This window comes from Copidosoma floridanum, unplaced genomic scaffold (assembly GCF_036245765.1).
Source record: "Copidosoma floridanum isolate Cflo_tuat_1 unplaced genomic scaffold, Cflo_Japanese_pri ptg000020l, whole genome shotgun sequence".
Lineage (NCBI taxonomy): Eukaryota > Metazoa > Arthropoda > Insecta > Hymenoptera > Encyrtidae > Copidosoma > Copidosoma floridanum.
Window position 1 is genome coordinate 6,441,205 of NW_028321897.1, and position 14,479 is coordinate 6,455,683.

Consider the following 14,479-nt stretch of genomic DNA (forward strand, 5'->3'; position numbering starts at 1 on the left):
GTCTGGCCATCTGGGTCTGGGGGCTCTGGGCTAGAAGCAGCTGAAAGGACTTACTGTCCTTTGCTGCCTGCACTTCGTATTTTAGTATAACATATTAAGTATAGGTACTTACTTAATAATTGTACGGGTTATCAACACTACGAATTTTTACAGTAGTTTGATTGCTAAATATACGATTGCTTTAGCTTTAACCTCAAAACTGTATAAACAAGGTGGGTGGGTGCGCTTGTGCTACATAAATGCCATACTAGAACTAGATTTTTTGGTTGAAATTTTGTTTTAGTACTGCTCATTAAAAAATTAAGGTATAATTTGACGACCTGCAATGCAATTAGTGAATGTTTGGTTTCGTGGCTGATGTTTATGTGTTGTGTATGCTGTTGCTTTGACGTGTACTTTTTTTAGAGAATTTTGCTGATTCTCGATTTCTTGTATTGTTTCTTAACAAGTCGAATTACAGTAAATAGGATAATGCAGATCAATGCTACACATTAACAGATTCGTGTTGCGAATACTACATACACACGTATACAATATACAATCGATAACATTATTCAATCCTGCGTTTAAACTGTGATTTTCATAGTTTTTATATTTACTTGTTGGTATTTTTTTTCTTATGACCGCACGTGTACGTGTACTTCATTGTATTACACCCACCACGCAACATATACACATGTGCATGTGCATGAAAGGTTGTTAATTTATACATTGGGATTGATCTGTTGTGAAAACTGCAGCTCCGTGTTATATTACTTATTCCACGAGTGTGGGTTTGTTTCTATTCTTCATCGTGGCTCTGTTATGACTATGAGGCCTTATTATTAATTTAAAAGTGCGGCTAACTATGCTCTTAAGGATTGTGTTTTTTTTTTGTTGTACTGATCAATGTTTTGGTCTCCATCTTTTTTTCGAATTTTTCGAAAGTTTATGGCAAAAGATACTTTTGTGTTAAATATTATCATCAGTTTAATTAGAACAGGACTTTTCGCAATTGATTGGTTAAGAAAAACTCAGTTATCGACTTTAACTTGTTTGAGAACGTGTACTGATCATGAAATTTAATGTAGAATTTTATTGATATTGCACTCTACTTTTCTATAGTGTAAAAATATTTTACAGAACACGTCTTGAAGGTAAGCAGTTTATATCAAAGGATGATAGGAAGAACTCCAGCATGTAATCTGAGGAATTGATTCAATCGTGAAAAAACGAAGGAAGCTTAAAATATGGATCTGAATAGTTTAAAAAATAATTGTAGGAAAGATAATAAATTGAGAACTATAGATCTGTCTAAAAAATCTGAAACATGGCTGTGATATTACTGAACAAGAGGTGGAAGGAGAATCTAAATAATAATAATAATTGTACTACATAACATCAATCTGTGCAATAATAAGGTAAAAAAGCTTGAAAAATACTTTTTAATTAGAGTAACAAATACAAATATTTTATTGTTGCTTCATCTTTTTCGCAGATGACTGATTTTAAAAATTACACAACGTTAGTTACCAACCCATGTTGACTCACATTGTAAGCTTTTATTATCATAATATTCTTATTTATCCGCTTCATCGAAAGCTATTCTAAAAAATTTCCCACTTTTCGATTACGGGTTATTAAGAAAATTGTTGAAACTCACGAGTGGAAAAAACTCATTTTTTTCATAAAAAAACTGCACACTATTTGATTTGATAGTTAAGTAAATCGAATACGTAAAACATAAAAAAAATTAAATATCAGCATCGGAAAAAATACCAAATTACTACCGCTTTCACACTCGCGCATTTATGCAATAACACCATTCTCTCACGCGAAAATCTCGATATGCCCTGCATAAACACAATCGCTTTTAGTTAACGTCGCGCGATATCCGGTTCGTTAAAAAAAGTTTAGAATATACGCGTAGTCGTCGTAATTTTTTTTCAAGATATGTATCCAACCGAATATTATACACCAAAAACGTCGAGCAATTTTACTATATCAGCCCGCCAATTGATGTAGAAAAAATAAACTACGTCATTGTACAAGCACCATCATCACACATTCATCATTGGTTGCAGAAGGAGCCGGGGAAAGATGTCGAAGCGCCTTAGCTTTTACTGTCTGCTGCTACTAGCAACCGTCTGCATATTGTTCCTCTTGGCGCTGAACCAGCGCTACAGCAGCTACGTTGATCAACGGCTCCAGCAAATACACTCGGTAAGTTGCACCTACTGCGCGCATTACTACTAATGAGCTCACGTACTTATATACTTACCAAGAGGCCCCGCAGTGGTGTTAAATTACTGTCGAGACAGGAGTACGTCCGTTATTGCAGCCCGCACACAACGTGTCACACGATCTAATTTTGCAAACGATTCCATCAAATTTACTTCATTATTTACGTTACTCTTGCACGCTGTGTGTGCATCGTTTCTTTTTTGTCTTCAATTGTGAGTAATTATACACACGAGCTTAAGAAGCGTGAAGTAATTGTTCTATACCGCTCACGCACAAGCTGGGAAAACAACATTTTCATGTATTATAACACATTATCGTCACCTTTATTCCATTTATTAGTACAATACGTGTGCTTTATTGGACTCAAAGAGCGCGCCCTTCCTTTATTTCGCATACATATATTATTACAAATTAGAAATCGCTTAACTTTACCACTCTGTACACTAAGCTATTATACAATAAAATTATATGAAGCATAAAAGGTATACATACTTATCCGAAAGTTTGCGAAATTATACTTTTAAAAGCATTTTTACAAAATTCTCTTCATAATTACTTTAAAGAGCGATGCTGGTAATTTACTGTTTGGAATTCTCAAAGCAGCAAAAAATAACAATTCCTCGTCTATGTCGAGTCACAATTGCCGTAAAAAGAACCTTTTTTTTATCGCATGATTAATGGAGACATAAATTTCTTCTTTATCTTGCGTCATATGTATTAACTACCTAATGAAAATTGATTCCTTGTTTTTGTTTTTTATTTTATTTTATTTTTTTATTTTATTTTTTAAACGCCACGTTGCCACGTTGAAACATCGAGCGTGATATTGACGAAGCTTATATATATATAAATTAATCAATAAACTTTTAATTGAACTATTGTTAAGTTCTTATGTATGAGGTATACATAACACTTAATGATTTTCCGCGTTGTTTGCGTATGCTTTTTTTTTTAACAACCAACATGTATGATGAATAGACAAAAGTATAAGAAAACTTATGTGTCCCTTGATTGTCAGGAAGAGGAAATAAGGTCGCAAATCAGGTATCAAGAGTCGCTAATGGTACCGACCGTCAAATATGACGAGCCTTACATGGTAAGTCTCCCCCATGCATGATATAAGTTACGTGTGTTGTGTATATTATTAACAGTTATACCTATACCCTATACTCTCTGAGTGTTGTTTTGCATACAATCGCCTGTATCATGTTACCATATACATATAAGTATTCCGTATTGTAAAGCCATTATTATTATTTAGTGCCACATATTTTTATGTAGGTACATCCCAAGCTATATAGCTGCGCGTGCGAGTAGAGGAATATTAACTTTAATGCGAATGCATGCCTTCATTCGAGTGTTATTATCTATTTTTTTTTTTTATAAATATTCATATCTAAAGTTTACGTGCGCACATACATATATGCATGCGCGCAAATGAAATTCCCGCATAACGTACCCGTAACTTTTTAATTGATTATCTTTAAAATTTATTCCAAACGAAACTCTGTTAATTTCTCAGCGCTACGTAAAGAGCTTTTGTTTTTTTTTTCTGCGCTCGCACGCACCTCTATGAATTTTTGTGTGTTTGTTTGTCTGTTGTGGATTTTACAACTTGAAGAAAAAAAAATAGTATAATCTTGCATAGGTAAAAGCATTTATATGTATATAATTATGGCCCTGTTAAAGATGGTCTGATTGGGCTGTAATTATGTAAATGATAAGCAACTACTTTTTGTAAGCTATGGCGATTCAATAAATTAATGAGAAAAAAATACTTATGACGTGCTTGCTTATTATTTTACGCTATTTTTACTATTTCTGTTGCCATAAGATATGTAGACCCTCGATAACATGACTATATTTGACCTATTTAGTACATAAAACAACTTTTTTGCTTTTGTAGCAATCTCGCCTTTTGTGCAAAAATATAGGCTTTTTCGAAAATGTCATTCTTGGCCTATATATATATATATATATATATATATATATATATATATATATATATGCACAACAAAATTCTATCATCTTTTTTGGATTGAATTTTTTTAAATGTATATACATATACATTTCAAATAACATGGTTATTGACTTACCGTCAGCTAGAAATGTTTGTCTGTAGATAGCGCAAGATGTGTAGAGTTTTTTGTGTTTGATTCATACGTTTCGTCATTCATCGATCATAATAATTTAGGATAATTTCTCACAGCAAAAAGCATGCGTTTTTGTAAAAAAAAAAAAAAATATGTGTGCTTGGAATGTTTTTGCATGAAATATTTCACCATGTATTTGTTTAATCAACGAAATATTTCCAATACACGTTTTTAAACCTTTGTTGTGCGCTTTTTACGTTTACGCTTCTTCATCTTAATTTCTCTATCTTAGTTTTTTCAAGCCTTTGGTGAAAAAAAAAAAAAAAAAAAACCTTCGACGATCGAAAAAGCCGCACCTATTTAACCATGAATTATTAAAGTAGTAAATTCAAGGCCGTAGGTATAGGGTACGTTATACCTTATCCTCCAGAAGCCTTGTTTGAAATGCATAGACCTCGGCAAACTTTTTTTTCTTTAGAAAAATGAACGCTTTGATGAAAAAAAGTGCCACGGCAGTGATACATTATTTTACTTTGATTTAATTTTCATGCAACTTTATCTTGAACCGTATCGATAATGTTATTGCCTGCTTTGTTATAAATAGTTGGAAAAAAAAAAAAATTTCCTCATCCATGCGTGCATCACATTTTTCATCGTGTACACTTATTATTTACTAACTACATCGCTCATCAAAGGTATATCATTACATACAAAGCCAGTGTATCCAATAAATAATCCTCAGCCCACCGTCTCTTTAAACCTGTATGGTAATTTCCGCAAATTTTTTCGGCCACCCATTCACCCGTATAGAATTTCATGAGGGGCAGCACCTACAGTCCAGAAAATATGACTCTTGCGGAGATCGCCGAAGTCATCGACCTGCAGCGGCAGATAATCGACAGGGAGATGAAAGGCTACGTCTATCCGAATGGCAACAGCGGCGTCTTCGCCAGGTAGGTGAAGGAGCTAAGTGTTCACGGAGTCTCAATTGAATAAAAAGTAACAAAATCTATTTATTGAATCAGTAAATTGGAGGACTTGGTGATGGAAAAGGAGGGCAACCCGGTGCGCAGCGTCGTACTGACCACCTGGCGAAGCGGCAGCACTTTTCTCGGTGACATACTCAACGCACATCCGGCCAATTTCTACCACTACGAGCCGCTCCTGGACTTTGGTATCGTCCAGATTCGCGAACCTCCGGTGTCCGACGAAGCCCTCGACAACTTGGATTCCATGTTCAAATGTGATTACTCAAACTTGGGTGAGTTTATCGTTTGCCGACGACCCTGTCCTTTTTTCCCCATTGGCGAGATATACCCATTTTCCGAAAATTTCCACCAGGTCAGTACTTGAGTTTCGGGAAAAACAGTCACCCTTGGGTCTTCAATCACAACACCCATTTGTGGAAACAGTGCCAGCTGCACAAGAAAATCTGTTGGGACCACAGATTCGTGACCAAGTTTTGCAAGCTCTTTCCATTCCAGTCTATGAAAATCGTGCGCTTGAGGCTCAAACCCATCGAGAGGTTTCTCCAACAAAACGAGTGAGTCATTTCGTGTGCTTCGTTGAACAACCTGTATTAAAAACTTATAAAATAAAAAAAATAAAAAACTTTTTCTACTCCGCAGACTAGGTGTAAGAGTCGTGCTGTTGATAAGAGATCCGCGAGGCGTCCTACAGTCTCGGAAGCACCGCGAATGGTGCCCTGCCGAGCCGGACTGCTTCGACCCAAGCGTCCTGTGTTCCGACATGATAACGGACTACCACGCGGCTGTGAGATTTACCAAACTCTATCCCGACACATTTAGGTGCGCCCCATGCGTGTTATTGTACTCGATATCAATAACAAATCCGAATAAATCTCTAATGGTGAGACCCAATGCCCACAGAGTGATCCGGTACGAGGACCTTTCGCTCGATCCTTACGCCCACACGGAGCAGCTGTTCAAGTTTTACGGTCTGTACTTTCACGAGAGTGTGCGCGACTTTCTGGACACCCACACGAAGACCGACATTGGTGGATTGTCGAGTACGTTCCGCGACTCGAAGACCGCGCCGTTCCATTGGCGCAGAGACCTCGACTACGACGAAGTCGAGAACATACAGCAGGAGTGCAGTCTCGCGATGAAGTACTGGGGCTACGTGCCCGCGGTGAACGCCAGCCACCAGAGGTATTTCGATCCCTTGACGAGTTACAGCTTAGAGTCCAGAGCTGGAGATGGCACTCGGGACGTGTGACTGCTGGATATCGGTCGCTCATAAGTACGTGAATGGTTGTGTTTTTTTATATTCGTTGAGATTTAATTAATTTTTGTGTTTAGCGCGATGATGGAGGACGACTTATATTCGGTTGTCCCTGTAGTTGTTGTTTCCGTTGATTTCGGTACAGATATATATGCAGCGCGTACATACAGAGATCTGTTTAGTTTATTCCGTTCAACGATTCCTTCTTTGGGAAATAGATTCTAATGTTTGTGATTTATTTGGTAACTGACGTCGTCAAGTGCAATATATTAATATGAGTTGCTTGAAAGTTTTCGTGCGTATGGTTATGAGGAATTTCGCAAGTGTAAGATGATGAAAAATTTTACACTTTACATTAAAATTGATACTTATACGTGATATAATATTGTGTATACAGTACAAAAAAAAAAAAAAAATTTTGTAGCTGCTATAATACTTATACGTACGTTCGTCGGTTGTACCCTCGCGATTCGTGAAATGACGATAATGGCCTCATATCATGTAAAACACAATTTTTTAATCCTAGAGAATCGGTATACATTCACCGTACATAATTTTTAGATGGCACCCTTTCGGAGATAAAAAAAATATGATATTTGACAAACCATATCGATCTGTTTTTTTCTCTTTATTTATTGATGTACTTTTACAATTTTATCAAATAAGTTGTGTTTAACTGTGTGTTAATGTATAATGAGATTTTGTAAACATGAAGATCTGAGTTACTCGAGAATCAAAATTACGCAAGATTGTCCCTCTCTCTTAAATTAAAGAATTTATATATACCAAAAAAAGCACAAATTTGCGTAATGACTCTGAAACTAAATTTTCCACTCTTCTACAAAGGAAATTTTTTAGCTTTAAGTGATCGAGAGATCAAAAAATGGTGTACCATCATGTAAGTATACGTAATAAAAATTTATGTAATTAGGAAAATTATTTTTTATTAAAAAGCTCTCTTAAAATGAAAATTTAGATATTAAGCGATTTTGCAATAAAGTTATAAGTAATTGTGTAAATACTTTACTTTCGTGTTACTACACGTATATACATATATATATATCTAGAACGATGATTGTGATCTATTATTAAGTATCGATTTTACAAACGTGTCATAAATACTCTAGTGCAATTTTATAACGATCTGATGTGTAAATCGGTACTATTGTTTGTAATTAAATTTGGATGCTATATCTCACTCAGCACAAAAATTTTAATAATCATCAGTATAGCATGTGAAACTCGATCGAAAAATCGTTGCACCATTTTGAAATAAATATATACACTTGAAATAGGATGAACTCGAATTTTCTAAGGCTTTTAAACGAAGAAAATTTATTTGTAAGCGCTGTAATGGTAAGAAATTTTTCAAAACCGTAGTGGAAATTGTAACACAATGACGCTTCAAGTATACATTTTATTATTTCTTTATATATTCAATAAAAAATATTTTGTTAAATGTGTTTGTGCTATTTTTTTTACATCCAATTCATCCTACGTCTAAAAACTTTTATTTATTTTTGAGGAAACTAATAAAAACAACCCAAGAATGAACAAATAAATGAAAAGTCCTCGGATCTCAACGTCGCGTCGATTCACAACGCGATTTCAATGAACTTCTCCGAAACACGTGTAATTGTACCAACCGTATACATAAAATATTCACACTTTGTATACATCACTTTTTTGTTTCACAAATGTGCGAAAAATAAAAAAGTACAATCAGCGAATCATTGATTGCGTTCTATGAAAGATGAGGCTTATCTATGCTCGCATATAGGCAACCTATACAGTGCAGAACAAAAGAAAGAATTGCGGATAAAGTGTGCATATAAATTCGCGTTGCACTTGACACTGAAATCATATACTTGAAAGACATGATGATAAAAACACGGATAACATTTGTTGAAAAAAGGAATTGATTTTTCCGAAGTTTTTTTTATTCTAAAAGAATTACTTTCCGTGAACTCGTCGAGGTGAGATCAGCAACGTGCACCTTTCCGGTATTCTTTCGAAAACGAAATAATTAATACATACTTACCTGCTTTCCTCTCTCTCTCTCTCTTATCTCCTTCAAAGCACGCACAGTTGCCGAGAGCATGAGAATTAATTTTATCTTCGTTGAAAACCAAAGGAGAAGAGAGAGAGAGAGGGAAAGCGATGCCCCCGAAGAGACGACGAGGGGGAGAGTCGTGTGTCCGACTTTTGTACACACAATAGGTATATAATACTTATAAGATGATACATAGCTCATAGAAGACTCGACTCATCCTTGGTTGCTTGTTAAACACACAGCATACGAGCAAAAAGCGAAGCAGTTTTATCGCCTCGATCGTGGCTTACTCGTCTACACGGCCAACGATTCAATCATACGAAATACTTGGTTGCAGTTGAACAGTACCGAAGCGCGCGTGAAAATGTTGATCGGGCTCTCGGTGCTTTTGGCGCTGTTACAGCTGTCGAGCAGGTAATCAGTGTTTGTTTTTCTTTTTTGGGGCAGGTAAAATAATAAAACACTCATTTCGAGGGTATAAAGACAAATGGGTTTGATATCGGACTGGGGGGGGGGGGGGTCATCGAGAAACGACGGACTGGCTGTTTTTCGAGACGACTCCCAAGGGTGTCGAGGCGAATCGGATGAGCAGTGCATTTCTAAATTGGACTTGATTAAACGCTACAACGACAGTCGTTTGCGGCTTTTTTCTGCGGAGCTCCGAATGATTCACCACCTCTCTCTACTCGGAATCTATTGCCCGCGCGCTTCAGGTGTTATTATTATTATACAACAATTTACATGTTGTGTTTGTGCGAGCGATTCCACGAGGGGAGGGTCATTTGGAAAATACATGTGTATATTGAAGGGCCGTTTTTATTGCTTTTGTGCTTTGCGGCTGGAGGTTTTTTCATTCGAGAGAAATTCCTCTTTTCGGGGATAAAGTTTTTCATTTTATTTTCATGAGGATCGTGACAATATGTAATTTAAAAATTGTAAGAACGGAAGAACTTAGTGTCGCAGAGTATCTTTTTTATTCGCTTTTCTGGAGGTGCGTAAAGTCGTTGTTCGGTGCGATTCAATAAAACTATTTTTCAAATTTCGGGGAAATTTTTTTTCTAGATACGCTCAGGTATTGCGCTTCGAGGCGGCTGAAAAAAATTTAATGCATTTTCTGACATTTTCTATACTGTTCCACTGGAAAAGTGCGACAATATGCATAACGTGTTCTTTAAAAATAGACATTAATTTTTTTGTTTTTGTTTCATTCATGCGTTATTTTATAACGAACAACAGCCAAGTAAGTAATATTTTTGATTTTTTTTACACTTGCTTGTGCCCTAAATAATGGTAAGGTTTGACTACTGCATTTTATTCGGGTCACAAGAGAAAGTGACTGATACTACACAGAAATTGTATCAAACAAAGGAAATAAAAAAAAAAAAAAAAAAAAAAAAGACAAAGAAAAAGTCTGAATTAAAAAAAAAATGCCATTAAGAGTTTCGTCTGATAGCGAGTTGAAATTTCTCAAAAAACAACGATCGAGCCAAAGTCATCGTCATCGTCGCGTATTTTCTCAGCTCTAGCCCGGGTAAGCCCCGAGCCGGCAACTATGACTTTTTCATCTTCACGCAAGTCTGGCCCGCCACTTCCTGCTTCGTTTGGGAGGAAGAATCTCCGTCGCACAAGTGCAACATGCCACCGGCCTCTGCAATGGACGAATGGTCGATCCACGGGCTCTGGCCCACCTTGAACGGCACCATGGGTCCCTTCAACTGCAACAGTACCCTGCACTTTGACATCAAGGCTTTGGAAAAATTGAGGCCGGAGCTCGAGGTCAAGTGGATCGATGTGCACAAGGGAGCCAAGCCACACGAATTCTGGAGGCACGAGTGGGAGAAACACGGCACGTGCTCGGTCGACAACGAGGCCACCAACACGGAGATCAAGTACTTTAAAAAGGGACTGGAACTGCTGGACGAGTACGAGATGAAGAACGTGCTGGCCAAGGCTAACGTAACGCCAAATCAAGCTTACCTGCTGCAGGACTTCTTGGACGGGGTGAAGAAGATACTCGGGAAGAACGCGTTTGTCGATTGCGTGCGAAATAAAGTACATTGAAGCTACATTACCTCTTCTCGCTACTTCGGCTACCCATACATATACATATAATTTTTCTCAATTTTTCAACAGAAGAGAAAGGAAACTTACATTTCGGAGCTGCGAATTTGCTTGGACAAGACGTTTCGACTCATAGATTGCAATGGCATTTCGGACTTTCCAAGCAATTGTAATCCCAAAGAGAAAATCATCTATCCTGAGAGCGTACCTGATGTACTCGGGCTGTTGCCATCGGTTATTCAAATTTAACGTTTAACAAATGAACGGTGTGTTGTTGCATGAGTATAAGTGATTATTCAACATTTTTGAGTGTTGATTTATATGCACGTCGATACAGGAGTAAAATTATGTTGATTTATTAATTTATACTCTGATTACACAAATCTGAAATAATGTATTTTTACACAATTGCTTCTATGCTTAAAAATAATCTAGATTTTCTTTGCTGAACCCTTAACTTAATAGAAGAAAAAATTGATTAATAAAATTTTAAATCAGGGATGTAAGCGAGTGTATGAATAATTTTGTATACCAAAAGAAACATCAAAATGCCTCTGCTTCAAGATTTCTGGAGATTTGGTAAGAAAGTTTAAATAGAGAGGTGGTCAAGGTTAATTAATAAAATGTTTCACGCAATAGTAATTTTTCTATGTTTTTTATTTTAATGAACTTTAATGTTATAAAAACTTACTAGAATAAGTAAGGATTTAATTTATTCCAGTAACTTGACGGTTGTAGAAAAATTTTCTACAGATCGGACTCAACAAACGTACAGCAAGCTAGTATGCACACCGGTTAACTACTCACGCTCTCTTTAGGTACCCGTGTCCCTACGCTGGAACGTGCTTCAAAATGTTCTGTTTGCTTGGTGGTGTTACAGCATCAGTAATCTGAAACAAAAAACGACTTTTTGATTACAAAGTTTTCTCCACTTTTTTTGTTTTAAAATTCAATAATTATAATTCAGTGAGGGCAAGTATTAATCATTTGAACATTGTCATATTAGCGTATATTAAGTAAGATCATCATCGTAAATTTAATTTGTTTAACATTTTACAATTTGAATAAAACTTACATTATTTCAAATAATATCCCACGGTATCGCTTGAGATCAGGGTGACTATTCATTTAGACCATCTGAAAATAAAAGCCTAATTAATGAAATCGAAGAATTGGAATGAAGTTTTTTTTATAATGTTTGTAAAGATCAGTAAAAGTTCGACATCAATAGTTTTCAGTCATATGCTTGTCAATAAAAACATCATACAAATTCTTAATTCAATAGGAGTTATAAAAGTTAAAAATTTACCATTTGTTTGTCCATTGGCAAGGTGAACAACACGAACATAATTTTCCTACAAAAATATCTTGCATTAGGTTCAAGTAATAAACATTTCAGTTTTTTTCTTAGTTTCAATAATTTTCAGTTTAGCTTTATCACCATGTTATAGTAAGACAGGGATAACTAAAATTCATCATTGAAATCATGTTACAAAAGATAATTCCTATAAAAATAGTTGTTTACCTTGTGTAATGTCACATACACGTTGCAGGTAACAGTATATGCAAGGATTAATTGACATTAAGTGCACAGTGCACAAGAATAACATCAGTTGCTATACTTATATCTATGATGTATAGCACGGTGTACTTTGGTTTCTTGATTATAGATATGCCAATCCGAGTCCGTAGGCAATAAAGTAACCGATTTAGATACCTGAAAAAAAGTTTTTTTCGTTAAATACGTATATAGATAAAAAGTCACTTTAGTTTTTCAAGATAATTTCAGAAATAAACAGTTCGTCACTGATCATTCTGTTTGACTGGAGCGTTTATAGTATTCATCATTGAAAACAATAATACGACAGTACATTGGAAAACCGAGTGGAGAACGTACCTTTACGATGGCGTTTGTTGTAAGTATCCATGAACGAAAGGTTTGCTATAGGAAATTGATTATTGCCAATAACCCTGAAAAATAAAAGCTTTCATGAGTTTTTGGTTGCAAGTTTTACAAAATTGTGTTTTCTTCTCCATTAATTGTTCAGTTATCCGAATCAGTCATAGATCTCAGACTGGGGCGGTATGGATATCATCATTCAACAGCTAAATATTAAGTTTTAAAATTAATTATTAGAAAATATTTACCTGTCGCTTTCTTTCAACTACAGCTGCAATGCCAATTGGTTGTAGAGCACGTGGCGTCAAGGTTTTAAATTTCAACCCATAGTGGTTAATTTATCATTTTATCTAAATGTTTTAGACGATATTGTCTCGTGTTTTGTTTGATCTTCAAGACACTTCATTATGAACACCTGAAACGCGGTCACAAAATTGATAATAGTTGCAATACAATGGGGTGGAGAGAAAGTTATATAGAAATTTTCAGATGTTAAGGATATAATCATAAGTATCATACGAACGAGACTATGAGTTTCATCATTCTGTAACCACGATTTGCAAAACAAGTTAATTAAAACGAAGTGTTTTAAATAGAGAAACCTACATTTAACATTACACAGGTTATAATTGAGTATGTGTATTAATTTCAGCGCACAGAAGACAAGGCAGCAAATTCAAAATTTATCAATAAGCTTCACCCATAATTTTGTATATGACTACATTAAAATCTATAACTAAAGACGTTAACGAGTAACACACTGTGTTCATTACAAATTATCTTTATTAGTTAAATTGTTGGAAAAATACGTAGATTAAACGATAGATTAAGTCTTCCTAAATATCAATAATATATTCTGAACGATAAGGAGTTTATAAACGAGCTGATGTACACGGATTTGCAAAACTAAACAACGTGGTTGAATCAACTTACCGAGAGTCTGCCTACGGTGACTTTGAGTCCAAGTCCCAATTGACCCATCCGATCTAGTCGAAGTTTCGGAGAGAAATGGCTGGAACCGCTGCATACGGCGAGGTCGTTGAGTCGTTTTTGCCTTTTTTTGGCGGCAACTCGTACAGGGAGCGCTGCTGTTGAATGTGCATTTGGCGCGTTTTTTTGAAAACTAATTTCTTTCACTTCTACCAATGGACACGCAAAATGAACTAAAGACAATTCAGTAATTATATCAATCTTAACGTTTAACTAGTTGGGAAAGGAAAGAAGGATCAGATTTAAATAAAAGTAGTTGAACTCGTTGTTGCTTTATAGGTTTATTGAAAAAATATTTTTAAAAAGTTTTTTTGCACCTACTGGTAGATGCGAAAAGACGCAACGCGCTGGGCGCAACAGTGTGAGCCGTGCCAAAAGTCCAAGGTCCATCGACACAACCGGTCGGCCCTCGGTGATTTCGACACCCCCGAAGGACGTTTTGACCACATCGCTGTATTCAATAAATACTTTATATCAAAATACTTTATTCAATATATTCACATAAACATTGCTGTATTCAATAAATCTAAAGTCTTTAAAAAAAAAAAGAGTGATAATCAAGGCACCAAATTCCTAGTGACACCAGGAAAAGTGACAAAAATTCTGGTTGGTGCAGAATATCAGTGAGGATGGCTTTGTGAGCCGTCTAAGGAACTTAGCAAAGTAGTGAAGGGATTAATCATTGAGAGCTCATTCAAACCACTGTTGTTGAGACATCTGATCTACTATAGGGTATGGATTCCATTACGCACTCTATAGACGGGAATACCCTGACCTGGTCGAACACAATGGAATCAGACAACAGATGGAATAGTAAGTACTGTCTCTTTATCCACGCACTGTTAAGTGTGCTTGGAAAACCCTCCACAGAGGGTTACAGCTTCTTATTTCTTACAAAGGGGAAATGAGAGTTTC

General features: G+C 35.9%; 2 protein-coding genes, 1 long non-coding RNA gene and 1 other non-coding gene across 6 annotated transcripts; 2 read left to right on the top strand and 2 right to left on the bottom strand.

The window, feature by feature from the left end:
• Positions 1 to 114: 114 nt before the first annotated feature.
• Positions 115 to 7,939, top strand: LOC106641374 (carbohydrate sulfotransferase 4). 3 transcript variants are annotated; one of them, XM_014355783.2, is made up of 10 exons: positions 115 to 212; positions 1,123 to 1,400; positions 1,478 to 1,533; positions 2,064 to 2,202; positions 3,242 to 3,319; positions 5,127 to 5,269; positions 5,342 to 5,577; positions 5,658 to 5,859; positions 5,945 to 6,124; positions 6,206 to 7,939. In XM_014355783.2, exons 4-10 carry the CDS (start codon positions 2,080 to 2,082, stop codon positions 6,552 to 6,554), a joined length of 1,311 nt encoding a protein of 436 aa, XP_014211269.1. In that variant the 5' UTR covers positions 115 to 212; positions 1,123 to 1,400; positions 1,478 to 1,533; positions 2,064 to 2,079; the 3' UTR covers positions 6,555 to 7,939. The 3 variants fall into 3 exon arrangements, with proteins under 3 accessions (XP_014211269.1, XP_089450034.1, XP_089450033.1); XM_089593907.1 differs by lacking the exon at positions 115 to 212 and adding an exon at positions 236 to 305; XM_089593908.1 differs by lacking the exon at positions 1,478 to 1,533.
• Positions 7,940 to 8,747: 808 nt separating this feature from the next.
• Positions 8,748 to 11,180, top strand: LOC106641383 (ribonuclease Oy). Its single transcript, XM_014355794.2, has 3 exons — positions 8,748 to 9,027; positions 10,134 to 10,665; positions 10,747 to 11,180. Exons 1-3 carry the CDS (start codon positions 8,978 to 8,980, stop codon positions 10,921 to 10,923), a joined length of 759 nt encoding a protein of 252 aa, XP_014211280.1. The 5' UTR covers positions 8,748 to 8,977; the 3' UTR covers positions 10,924 to 11,180.
• A 149-nt stretch (positions 11,181 to 11,329) lies between these two features.
• LOC106641385 (uncharacterized) lies at positions 11,330 to 13,581 on the bottom strand. Its single transcript, XR_016293110.1, has 7 exons — positions 13,508 to 13,581; positions 12,823 to 12,989; positions 12,572 to 12,645; positions 12,200 to 12,391; positions 11,984 to 12,029; positions 11,750 to 11,811; positions 11,330 to 11,564 (listed from the first exon to the last, which is right to left on the bottom strand). It is a non-coding gene; the product is annotated as an uncharacterized LOC106641385 (long non-coding RNA).
• On the bottom strand, positions 12,713 to 12,780 carry LOC111643547 (small nucleolar RNA SNORD31). Its single transcript, XR_002759715.2, has one exon. It is a non-coding gene; the product is annotated as a small nucleolar RNA SNORD31 (small nucleolar RNA).
• Positions 13,582 to 14,479: the final 898 nt, after the last annotated feature.

What these genes read in the sequence shown, in the direction of transcription:
- LOC106641383 (XM_014355794.2), top strand. Translation starts at nt 8,978, where the DNA reads ATGTTGATCGGGCTCTCGGTGCTTTTGGCGCTGTTACAGCTGTCGAGC. An exon ending in CTGTTACAGCTGTCGAGCAG is followed by an intron (nt 9,028 to 10,133) that starts GTAATCAGTGTT and finishes GTATTTTCTCAG; the next exon opens with CTCTAGCCCGGGTAAGCCCC. An exon ending in TCGATTGCGTGCGAAATAAA is followed by an intron (nt 10,666 to 10,746) that starts GTACATTGAAGC and finishes ATTTTTCAACAG; the next exon opens with AAGAGAAAGGAAACTTACAT.
- LOC106641374 (XM_014355783.2), top strand. Translation starts at nt 2,080, where the DNA reads ATGTCGAAGCGCCTTAGCTTTTACTGTCTGCTGCTACTAGCAACCGTC. An exon ending in AACAGCGGCGTCTTCGCCAG is followed by an intron (nt 5,270 to 5,341) that starts GTAGGTGAAGGA and finishes TTATTGAATCAG; the next exon opens with TAAATTGGAGGACTTGGTGA. An exon ending in AGGTTTCTCCAACAAAACGA is followed by an intron (nt 5,860 to 5,944) that starts GTGAGTCATTTC and finishes TCTACTCCGCAG; the next exon opens with ACTAGGTGTAAGAGTCGTGC.